Consider the following 12,165-nt stretch of genomic DNA (forward strand, 5'->3'; position numbering starts at 1 on the left):
TCCCAAGTGCTAGGATTAAAGGTACACTACCATGCTAGGCTACACAATCATTTCTCCCTTCCCCCACTTCCCAAGACAGGCTTTTTATGTAGCCCTGAATGGCCTAGAATATGCTATGTAGACCAGGCTGGTCTTGAAACAGAATCAGGGCCTGTAGCTCAAGTGCCTTGTAAAAAAAACCAGGTTCCAGGCTCCTCTGCCTTTATCCACTGGCTAATCCCCATAAACCAGGCAGCCTATGGGATGATAGGTCTCTAAGAACTCCTCTTACAAAAGCAGTGCCCATCTCTAGTCATGGGGCCTGGCCTGCTGGTCCCTCTGCTGGGCAACTTCTTATGCTGCCTGTCTCCATTACATTTTAACATTCCACATAAACTCCAACCCCATTGAGAACTGCTCTTCCTGTCTGCGTAAGTGTTTCTCAAAATATCTCTTCCTCTTGGTCTCAGGAATGCCCCAGTATCTCTCACATATACACCTTACGTGTGTCCCAGCACTGAGCAAGGTAGCTTCTCACTTTAGGGCTATGTAGTCCCAGCTGTGGGTGCTGCCCCTCCCTGGACCACCTCACCCACCCTGGATGCTCTTCTAGAGACGTCTGGTCTGAGCCTGTCTAGACTGGGCCTGCTGTCAGCAATGGCCAGGCAGGAGAATGGATACGTGACGGCCTGGGCCAGCCTTTCCAGAACACACCGCACAGCTGGCTCCAAGCTTCCTCTTTTTTTTTTTTTTTTTTTTTTAATTTTTTACAAAACCATGTGTCCCAGACAAACAGGACATTGGAAATTGTCTCCCAGGCATTGTGGCCTGAAGGGGAGGACTCCACAAATAAGCAGCTGCCAACCCTGGGAGAGCCATGTGCCCTTCTGCACAAGGGCCAGTGTGAGGATGGGTTCAGCTGGAGGCCTGCCCTGCTCCACACATGCTGGGTCTCCGTCTCTCCCAGTGCCTGCAAGGGAAGGAGAAAGAAATGGGTCTGACAGGAGGCGGAAAGGCTGTTGCCAGGGATGGGGCAGGCCCACCATAGCTCACCAAGAACATGGGACATTATCCAACGGTTATGGTGATGCCAATGACGACAGCCAAGATGAGAACAGTGACAGAGACACAGATGGCAATCATGACCTTTTTCTGTGGGAGAGGGAGGGTCATGGAAAGTCACTCTGGAGTGCCCAAGGCCGGGGCCGGAGCCCAGGCTTACCTTCCTCGCCTTCTTCTGATTCTCTAGGGCTATCTTGACATGCTCCTGCCCACGTTCCACATAGTCTGCTGAGCTCAGGATGTTCTTCTCAATACGATTGATCATTTCCCCCTGCTCAGAGAATGAGATAGTTCAGAGACGGCAAGACGACAAGGCATGGATGTGAGAACAGTTACTTGTCCAGCCCAGTCAAAACTGACCAAGACACTCACTCTTTTTTTGGGGGGTGGGGGGGTAAAGACAAGGTTTCTCTGTGCAGCTCTGGCTGTCCTGGAACTCTAGGACCAGGACTCTATAGAGCAGGTTAGCCTAGAACTCAAGAGATTCGCCTGCCTCGCATCCTGTGTGCATGTGCTGGGATTAAAGGTGTGTACCACACTACTGCCTGGCTAATCAGGACAGATCAGCAGAAAAAAAGCTACACTAACAAAGCTAAGGCAAGACCAGAGCTGTTCACAGTAAGGCTTCCAGGCCCCACCCTGTCAGGTTGTTCTTTCTCTCTGTCCCACTGTCCTACATAACCTCCATTAGCAGTGGAGGCCTGCAGCCACAGCCTCATACGACTAGTACCTCTCTCACAGATAGTACTCTTGTCTGAATTTGCCCGTTCTTCTAGGACAGTCTCCATCCCTCTCCCTGCCTGCTCCTGGCACTACCAGCTTAGATCCTGGTAATCCCACTGGATGACAGTGGTTTCCCATGACTACCAGCTGCAGAAGAGAATGGCTGTAGCACTGTGGAGTTCATCTCAGAAGGTCAGGACAGGGCCATTCCAACCTAGGAGAGACCAGGAGGTTGACCCTCTAGGGACTGCTTTCCGCAGGAGCTCTAACAGCATTAGGGGACTTGTGTCATAGGAAGAGAAGCCATGATTAAGGCCACGCCTAGGTGAGGCATGCTGGTGGCTCAGGGGGGATGCCATCAAGGGAGCTGTGAGGAGAATTTGGCTGAGGATGAAAGTAGAGACCCCCTGGCCCAGGAGAGCGTCTCAACTCCAGGTCAAGGCTAGGACTAGAGGGTGCACAGGGCTTCTGGGCACGCACCTGCATCTCCACCTCGGAAGCTAGAAAAGTGAAGATCTCGTGAAGCTCACGGATACTGCGCTCCAACTGCTGGATCTCACTGTGCCGCGCAGAGATCTCATTCAGGGCCTGCCGAGTCACCTGTGTGTCTTTCAGTATCTGAGGGGACAGAAAGGGACTGGAGATGTCACAGGGAAAGCAGCATCTGGTTCAGGAGTTAGCTGCGCTTCTCACACAGCCCTCTAACCTATGAACCCAGCTCTCCGATTCATTCCCCACTGGGCCTCGGCCTGCCTTCCATCAAAGATGGAAAGCCCACAGAGGAAGGACGGCTGTGGCCACTCACATTAGACACAAACACCTCACTCTGCCCACTGTCCAGCATCTGCTCCAGCTCCTCGTCAGACACCATTCCAGCGTTGGCTGTAACAGAAAGGCCAGTTCAGAGCTGATCAGGGCTCCCAGACCCCGAGGACAAGGTACCCCAACTCACTGATCTTCAGCTGCCTCCGAATCCGCTCCACATTCTTCTCTCGGTATTCTGACTGCATTGAGTTGCACTTGTTGATGAGCTCCACAAACTGCTGGGACAGGACTCCATGCTAAGAACAGAAAGTCCAGCTGGGCGTCAGCAGGGACTGCCATGAGGGCTGCAGCCGTAACCACCTTGTGATCTTGGCAGACTCATCACTCCTCAGAAAGAAAGCCAAAGGTCTTACCCCATCACACCCATAACTGCCTCCTCCTACCCACACCTCACCACCTCCTTCCTTCTCCTTCTTCCCCAGTGGTTTCTCCCTAATAAATCATTCTCATATCTGCACATGCTCGTATCTGCACATGCTCATATCTGCACGTGCTCGTATCTGCACATGCTCATATCTGCACATGCCTGTATTTGCCTTGGTGCACTGCTCCTTCTGCCTAGAATGCTCTTTCTCAAGCACCCTTAAGTCTCCACCCATTTATTTGTTCAAATTTGTTTTGTTCTTTGTGGATTTTTGTAGGGTATTTTGCCTACATGATCATTAGTACATCACATGTGCCTGGTGACTGTGGAAGCCAGCAGGTGTCAGAACCCCACAACGGGAGTTATAGAAGGCTGTGAGCCACCATGTGGGGGCTGAAAATCGAACCCAGGTCCCCTGAAGAGTAGCCAGTGCTCTTAACTGCTGAGCCATGTCTCTAACCCCACCTTACTTATTTTTTTGTTGGTTAGTTGGTTTTGAGACATGGTTTCAAATAGCTCACTCTGGTCTTGAACTCCTGTTCTTTCTCTACCTTCTAAGCATTGGGATTCCAGGTGTGTTCCATGTCTGGCTTCAACTATTTTTGAGTTTTTAATTTTGATCTTATTTATTAATTATTATTACTATTATTTGGTTTGAGACTGGGTCCCATGTAGCTCAGGCTGGCCTGCTAGCATCACTGGTGTACACCAACAGAGAGCTGCCTTATGTGGTGGTGGAAACCTAACCAGAGCCCTGGGTGTGCTAAACAAGCGCTCTAGCAACTGACTGACAGTCCCCAGCCCTTACTTATTTTAAAAATTTACTTGTGGTGGGGTGGGACTGCAGATGGCTGAGCCTATAAAGGCACAAGGTACAAGTCTGAAAACTCCCACCCAGTGATCCTAGAACCCATTCAAAGGCAGCTGTGGTGGTGGGCTCTGTGGTCCCAGCATGCCTAAGGTGAGCTGGGAAGCAGAGGCAGGAGAGCCACAGTACAGAGCAGTCACAGACAGACCCCGCCTTGGCAAGAGGAAAGGTGAAAACTCATTCCTTTGACCTCAGCATGAGCACTGTGGTCACACACGTTCACAGAAGAAAACCTACAGAAGCTTTTTGTACCACTGGTGAGTGAAAACAGAGCCTGGAGTGTGCTAAGCACACACTCTACCACACACTTCACTTCCTTCCCATCATTTAAATTCTATGCCTTCCCTCTGTCAGCACTTTCCCTCATTTTGTGCTGTTCTGTCTCTTAATACTCATTAGCTTATAATGATATTATAAGCTTAAAATATGACATTAGCTTAAAATAATTTAAGCCCAGTGTGGGGTCCTATGCCTTTAATCCTAGCACTGGGGAGACAGATACAAGTAGGTCTGAGTTAGAGGGCAGCCTTACCTATAGTGAGCTCCAGGAGAGCGAGAACTGGATAGTGAGACCCTGTCTCAGTAAGTAAAAGTGAAAATCATTTACTTATTTGGTGACTGCCTGGCCCTATAAGACCTAAGTCTCAAGGGTAGATGTTTAATTCAGAGGGCGCACGGGCACTCGGTGTGCATGTGGTGAAGGCTTGCTGCATGCCAGTGTTGCCCTGTAGACTGCAGGTTCACTCGTGTAACTCGGTGTCACCGTGCCACTCCCATAGTGCAACAGGATCCTCTCACATCATCCATTCTCCAACCTTTCATCTCTCGGACTCTATCTATGGCACCAAGAATGGCCCCTGGAAGAGCAGCCGCTGCTCCTCCTAACCTTGGAGCCGGCTTTCCAGCCCTACCTGTAGTTTTTATTTCTGTCTCTTCTTCCCTTGAGCAGAGTGATAAGGCAGTAAGTCCTACGTGAGAAATGTCTTTGTTCCCTATTCAGTCCATATTCCCTGTCTCACAGCCAGGCCTAAGTCATGTCTGACACAGCAAACTCTCTTAGAATGGAGGTGGCAGGGGGTTATAATGGACTGAGCATCCTGAGATATGGATTCTCACCTACACCCAGTTCTTTCTCTCTCGAGCATAAGCTTTTTCATATGGAAGAGCATCAGGACAGAGATCCCAGAATCGAGGATCTCTAAGTCGCCATTCAGTAACCTAAGAAACACTGTACAGAATTCCTGAGTCCCAGGAAAACGCAACCTACCTGGGTTTTCTTCATCCTTTTGTTGACTGAGTTATAATTCTCATCAGCTTCTTCCTTCTGGGGCTCTATGGCTATAGGAGAGACACAAGGATGGATGGGAAGAGGGTTTGTCCTGAGACTGACAACCATTGTTTGGGAGGTCAGATGAATTCTATTTGAGGTTAATCCGATCTACATCTTGAGCACACATACCCCATTAATAAAAGTCTAAGCCATATAATAAAAAAAATTTAAGTGAATTTTAAAAATTGATTGGGGACCAGAACACAGGGCCACATCTACATTCCAGCTACATAGTAAAGAGCTTCTTGTCTTCAAAAAATTTTTATTACAAAGTGTCTATGAACAGGGATGCATCTTGTTAGTAACACATAATGTTGGAGGAGGAGGAGGAGGAAGAGAAAAAAGGAGCAGGCTTTTAATTTAATCTTAGCAATCAAGAGGCAGAGAAAGATGGATCTCTGTGAATTTGAGGCCAGCCTGGTCTACACAGGAGGAAGAGATGGGGAGGAGGTGAGAAAAGAGAAGGGAGGAGGAGAAGGGGGCTAATTCTGAACTGAGATAAGTTTTTCTTTGAATCACATCAGTGGGTTCCCACCAAGTGTGAAAAAACCTCCTAAGAAACCTCTCATCTACCTGCCCAAAGAATACACACTGGGCTGAAAGAACTATAGCAGTATGTAGTTCTGAATTTAAACTAATAATAATAATAATGGCATCTGAGAGGCTATAATGTGCTTTGCAAAGTACCGTGGCTTTGATGCCATGGGACAGAGATACTAGACCCAGGTCTGCTGTGACCTGGATATATCATTTCATTGTGTATACAACAACTAGATATACCAGCAACGGTGCTGAATCAAAGGGAAAGATATGGCAGAGTCCTTTGAAATTCATTCACCTTTTAGCTGTGTCCGGACCTCTCTCCCCAGCTGTTTGATCTCCTCTCGCAGGTTCTGCAGGCCCTGCTTCATACCTAAACGAGAAAGCCAACACTTCCAAACCACAAACCAAACCAAACCCATCACCTGAATAAAACTACATCCCCCATAATCCACCGGGCTGGCGTGTGTGAGCCCTAGGTTTCGCTTACTCTCCTCGGGAAGAGGCGTGGCCAGGATGGTGACCTGCTGTTTCTCCAACTCCCGGACTTTACTCTCCAGTTTGGCCATAGTCTGCCGAATTGTCTGCACCTAGGAAGGATCACCAAGAGGGCTGAAGACTTAAGTGTCGCTCTAGTCCGCCCTACTCTTGGGTCCTCCTGACCCTTACCTTCTGGAAGAACTCGTCGTCCGGGCTGCTCAGCCGGGCAGCACCTGAGTGCACCACCAGCGCGACTCGAACCTCGTCTTCATCCTCTGAGATATTATCCCCCTGCCAGGGCCGGAGTCATTGGCACCACTTGCTCGCTGCGGTTTTCGTCCCGCAGGAACCATGGGCTTCCGGGATTTTCCTTCCTGGCCATCAGCCACCCGGCCCGGCCCCAAAACCAGGAGCTCTCACCCCGGCGCGCCCGCCCGGCCCCGCTTCTCCTCACTCCAGGGTGTCCTCACCACCCCAGTTTCTCACCTGCCTCAACTCGTGGGTCCTGTCGCGCATGGTGGCCGGAGTGGCCTGGAACTGAGCCCAAAGGGCCTCAAGGGTCTAAATTTGGAAGTCCTGCACCTCTCTCACTCTTGACACCCCTCCCTCACCCTGCGAGCTCCAGTATCCCCCAGGAGCCGCCAAAGGCTCCACCCCTTCACCATCCACAGTCGTGGGGAAGAACCCGACCATAGGACCCCCCCCAAAGTTCTACAGGTTGGAATTCCCTTCTCTTCCCCCCATCCTGCTCCCGCAGCTGCGGCCCCGCCCCTCGGGGGATGATTCGGAGCATGCGCGCGAAGTCCTGTCTCGTCCTCGCTAGAGGGAGAGGCGGAGGTCGGAAGCAGTTGCAGCCGAACGGAAGCGAGGCTGCACGGCTCCGGAGCCCGCCCCCCTTTCCCCCCTTAACCGGAACATCTCATATTGGAACTGAAATCTAGTTGCCCAAAGGGTTGGGAATGCGTCATTTGCACGCAGTCTGAGAGCCTCGTATCTCACATCACCCCATTGCGCCCCTTCATCACGTGACAGGTCGGGCCCAGCTCCGCCGGCTGCAAGCCCGACAGCCAGTCACGTGCTCCGGCGCTGTCAGCGATGTCTCCAGTCTCCCGACGTCCCCGACACCCCAGCGTCTGAGCTGTGCCCCTTCAGTTTCTTCCGAGGTGGGGAAGGATACACTGCCTACTCTCAGCCACCTACTGCGGATACTCTGTATAATTCACTTTTTTTTGTTGTTTTAATTTTGGGTCCTAGAGCGTGGGCAAAGTGAAGACTTGCATTTGGGGCTGTCGGTATCATGAGACCTTGAAAGTCAGAAAATAATAAGACCTGAGTGTACAGCGTCAGAGAATTGCAGGGTTTTGTAGGCAGAGAATCTGGGGGTGGGAAGTGACCTCAGCCAAGGTGGAGCTCCCCCGCCCCGCTCCCCTGCGTCCTTCTGGCACAGCCTCTGACAGGTGGGCGGCCTGTGCTCCGCATGAGCATTGCAGTCCCGCTGAGCTCCTACCTTCTGAGCAGCAAGATGATTTCAGAGCAGCTCAGACTGAGAAAAATGTACTGTTACCTCCGCAGCCCTGCCTTACAACTGACGTCTGAGCATGACTTGCTTTTCTTTAACGGAATCCCCAGCACCAAATTCAGTAGCTGGCACATAATAGGCCCCCACAGAAGATTTGATCCGAATTTCTTTCGTCTCCTCTCGCGGTGCCATTCCCCAGCTTTGGCCCCCTGGAAACACGTTCACTTGATATATTTATTGGACACATACTATAGAATAGATGCTGTTTTAGAGGCAGCCGACAAATCAGGGCCAACAGACCAAAGTCCCATGCACTTGTGGAGCTTCCGTTGTATAGAAGCCCCCCAGGAGCTAAAAAAGAACTGCTAAATGGGTATTTGAATACCTGAAAGTTCAGCACAGAAAACAGCAGTCAGTCCCTCTCCGGTTCTGGTTGAGAAGCCTAGATTTCTGAGTCTGAGTTGCTATGGACTTTTGGAGAGTCAAAGCCTCGTGATTCTGATAGCCTCCAAATGGAAGTCTTCAGCCTTCCCATGCCCCAGGGACCCAAAAGAAAAACAAATAAACCAAAAAAAGAATTGTGTAAGGGTATGCTTGCATATTAGCTGTTTAATGGCTGCTAGCCTCCTAACTCCTCTCCTCCACCTCATTCTCCGGTTAGTATTACAAGGGGCTCAGGGGACTCTTGGATACCTGTCACCTAGCCCTGCCTTGCATGTTTCATTGTTCCCCTCCGAAATTCAATTTCCTCTTTTGACAGCTTGCTCAGACAGTTTCTTCCTTGCCAAAGGTAAGAATTGGATGGCATCAAGAAAGGTTAAGGTACTGGGCAGTGGTGGTGCACGCCTTTAATCTCAGCACGCAGGAGGAAGGAGCAGGGGCAAGGGGGAGGGGCAGAGGCAGGTGAGTTCAAGGCCAGCCTGGTCTACAGAGTGAGTTTCAGGACAACCAGAGCTACACAGAGGAAACCATGTCTTAAAAAACCACAGAAAGAAACCATGTCTTAAAGAACCACAGAAAGAAACGTTTACAAGGCTGAGGTTAGGTGCAGTGTGCAGGGCTTGTGGGTGAGTGAGGTTCCCTCTAGGCTCGGCTCCTGTGAGGTTCATCTCCTCTGGGCCTTCCGATCACACCTGCCTGTTCGCCAGCCCCTTCGCCTTCAACTGCAGAATGGAGTTTCCGTGCTTCTCTTAAAGCATCTCAAGGTTGTAATAGTTGTTACTATTTCATTTGTCGCCTCTGTGCATGATCAGAAGTTTTTTATTGTTGTTTGTTTGTTTGTTCTGAGGCAGGGTTTCTCTGTGTAGCCCTGGCTGTCCTGGAACTGCCTTAATGGACCAGGCTGGCCTGGAACTCACAGAGATCCGCCTGCCTCTGCCTCCTGAGTGATGGGACTAAAGGTGTACCCCAACAAGCCCAGCCCATGATCCAGGCTTTAGGATGATAATTTAAGGTTCCAGGAGGCTGGGCCCAGGTTAGCTCTGACTGTCAAGGTCTCATGATGCTGACAGCCGCAAGTGGAGTGATGTATGGAGCAACAGCCACTGGGGGGAGCTCCCAGTGCTGAGGTCTGTGTTCTTAGACCCTCCTATCCCTGATATCCCTGAATTAATCCTGTGTTGACTGTAGTTAGCCTTGGGTGTGTAGGTATTAGGAGTGTGTGTGTGTGTGTGTGTGTGTGTGTGTGTGTGTGTGTACAGGTCTGATCCCTTCCAGACTAGACCCAGATGACCTGAGCTAGGGTCACCTCTGAGTCAGTCAGTCAGGTCACTTAGCCTCTCTACTTTAGTTCCCACCTGGAAAAGAAATGAGGGTCTCTCTCAGAGATTCGACTATGTTGCTGGTCTAGGATTTTCTTTCCCTTTCTGTCTCCTGAGTCCCACCGTGCACCGGGTACGAGGGTAGCAGTCTTGCCAATCCTGTACATTTCTTTTATCTCCACTTGGGCCTCTCAGGCCTGTAGTTTGCTTACCACTAGACTATGAACGGTGAGGACAGGAACTCACCCACCTTATTCACTGCTGCATCCCCAGCACCCACAATGGCCTGGCACATGCTAACTAGTCACAAATTAGTGAAATTCTTTTGTACTTAAAACTTGTATAACATTAATACATGTAAGGTACTAATATAAACATTTTTATAATTTTAATTCGGCTAGCTGGGAATGGAATGGTAACACATGCCTGTAATCCTAGCATTTGAGGGTTAGAAGCAGGAGGAGGTGAAGAGTTCAAGGCCAGCCTCAGTTAATTAGCAACTACTGTAAGGCCAACCGAGGTTACATGAACCCAGTCTGAAGAAACAAAATAAGGGCCGTATATGCAGCTTAGTTGGTGGAGTCCATAGGACATCCATGAAGCCCAGGGTGGTATCCTCAGCACGGATCAGCCAGGACAGTGATATACACTGTAGTCCCAGCACTCTCGAGGTGGAGGCAGGAGGATCAAACATTGAGGATCATTTGAGCTGCATGAGTTTAAGGTCAGCCTAGGATACAAGAAAATCTAAGGAAAAAGAAAGCATTGGAAGCCCCAAGAGAATTCTATGAGGTAGGGCCACTGTGGTTGTCAGTGAGGTAGGGCCACTGTGACTGTCCATGAGGTAGGGCCACTGTGACTGTCTATGAGGTAGGGCCACTGTGACTGTCCGTGAGGTAGGGCCACTGTGACTGTCTGTGAGGTAGAGCCACTGTGACTGTCCGTGAGGTAGGACCACTGTGACTGTCCATGAGGTAGAGCCACTGTGACTGTCTGTGAGGTAGAGCCACTGTGACTGTCCATGAGGTAGGGCCACTGTGACTGTCCGTGAGGTAGGGCCACTGTGGCTGTCTGTGAGGTAGGACCACTGTGACTGTCCATGAGGTAGAGCCACTGTGACTGTCTGTGAGGTAGAGCCACTGTGGCTGTCCATGAGGTAGGACCACTGTGACTGTCCGTGAGGTAGGGCCACTGTGACTGTCTGTGAGGTAGAGCCACTGTGACTGTCTATGAGGTAGGGCCACTGTGACTGTCTATGAGGTAGGGCCACTGTGACTGTCCATGAGATAGGGCCACTGTGGCTGTCTGTGAGGTAGGGCCACTGTGACTGTCTGTGAGGAAGGACCACTGTGAGTGTCTGTGAGGTAGAACTTCTGTGACTGTCCATGAGGTAGGGCCACTGCTGTGACTGTCTTTCTTCTAGAGAACAGGAAACTGTGATTGACGTGCCCAAGGTAACATGGCTGGTAAGTGGCCTGTTAGGACTTGAAGCCTGAAAACACAGCTCTAGGATCTGTAATCTTGCGTATTGGCTTTGTTATTTTGAGGTTCTTGCTGAGTGCAGTACAGCAGGCAGACCTGGCCAGCAGCAGGAGCAGGAATAGTCAGGCAGAAGGCTTTCTCCTGTCCTCCCGCACATGCTGTGGTTCTTGGTTTTATTTTTGAGGTAGGATCTTATATAGTGCAGGCCTGGAGAGCTCCCCGTATAGTGGAGTTCTGGGTTACAAAAATGTGTCACCTGCCAGGCAGTGGTGGCACACATCTTTAATCCCAGCACTTGGGAGGCAGAAGCAGGTGGATTTCTGAGTTTGAGGCCAGCCTGGGATACACAGAGAAACCCTGCCTCGAAACAAACAAACAAACAAACAAACAAAAATATGTTCCCCCTGCTCCAGATTATATAATGCTAGGGACTAAACCCAGGACTTCTGCATGTGAGTCAGGCGTTCTGCCCGGGAACCACACCTAGCCCCAGGGTCTGTGTCATAGCTGAGATCACCAGGTAGGACTGAGACTCAATGTTAAAGTAGTTGCCTCTTGTGTACAAGCCCTGAGTTCAAGTCTTAGCAGTCAGCAGGAAAGAGGGAGGAGAAAGAAAGGGGAGAAAGGAGAGGAAAGGAAAGAGGAAGGAGTGCCTCATCACAGCAGAGATGCCACTTGTTGATGACTAGGGAGTCTGAATTGCTTCCTGGAGGGAGGGACAGACCGAGTACCAGACCGACCCGCCTCTCTGTTACAGGTTCTCTCTCCTACACTTGCTGTGCTGAAATTGAAGCCAATCTTAGCCCACTTCTCTGCCTTGTCATCAGGAGCCGAGGAGAACCTCATCTCACTTGTAGACAGTGCTCAGGCTGTGGCTCTCACAAGCCCATCGATGAAGCTCCAATGGTTTGCTCCTTAGGAATGTGTTTGGGGATTTTCACCCGAGACCTCCCATCCCTCTGATTACCTGCACTTCTGTGCCTTTACCTGATTCACGTCTCTAGGCCTCCCAGTGTGCAGCACTGGTACACATGTTCTCCTGAGCTCCAGGCCTGGAATCAGCGGGCCTCCTAGAGATCTCAACCTGGCTGTCCCCTCCTGAAGGCCCAACATGTACCAAGCAGTAAACATTGCCTGCTCTGGAAACCTCCCAAACCAAGTCCTCTTTGTCACATGTATACTGTTCTTATTCGTGAAGCTGGCACCAGGCCATTATTTTGTTCATAAACTTTA

General features: G+C 50.4%; 1 protein-coding gene across 1 annotated transcript; it reads right to left on the reverse strand.

Moving 5' to 3' along the window:
* Nucleotides 1-743: 743 nt before the first annotated feature.
* Stx4 (syntaxin 4) lies at nt 744-6,804 on the reverse strand. Its single transcript, XM_052197899.1, has 11 exons — nt 6,658-6,804; nt 6,361-6,462; nt 6,182-6,281; nt 5,990-6,064; nt 5,089-5,159; nt 2,717-2,825; nt 2,570-2,646; nt 2,245-2,382; nt 1,202-1,312; nt 1,033-1,131; nt 744-949 (listed from the first exon to the last, which is right to left on the reverse strand). Exons 1-10 carry the CDS (start codon nt 6,685-6,687, stop codon nt 1,048-1,050), a joined length of 897 nt encoding a protein of 298 aa, XP_052053859.1. The 5' UTR covers nt 6,688-6,804; the 3' UTR covers nt 744-949; nt 1,033-1,047.
* Between the last annotated feature and the right edge of the window lie 5,361 nt (nt 6,805-12,165).

The sequence above is a fragment of the Apodemus sylvaticus genome, chromosome 1, assembly GCF_947179515.1.
Source record: "Apodemus sylvaticus chromosome 1, mApoSyl1.1, whole genome shotgun sequence".
Classification (NCBI taxonomy): Eukaryota; Metazoa; Chordata; class Mammalia; order Rodentia; family Muridae; genus Apodemus; species Apodemus sylvaticus.

Excerpts from the sequence above, each read along its gene's own strand:
- Stx4 (XM_052197899.1), bottom strand. The coding sequence starts at position 6,687 with ATGCGCGACAGGACCCACGAGTTGAGGCAG. Across the intron at positions 6,065-6,181 it reads CACGCCTCTTCCCGAGGAGA|GTATGAAGCAGGGCCTGCAG; the intron begins GTAAGCGAAACC and ends TTTCTCGTTTAG. Across the intron at positions 2,826-5,088 it reads AAAGGATGAAGAAAACCCAG|CATGGAGTCCTGTCCCAGCA; the intron begins GTAGGTTGCGTT and ends TTCTGTTCTTAG.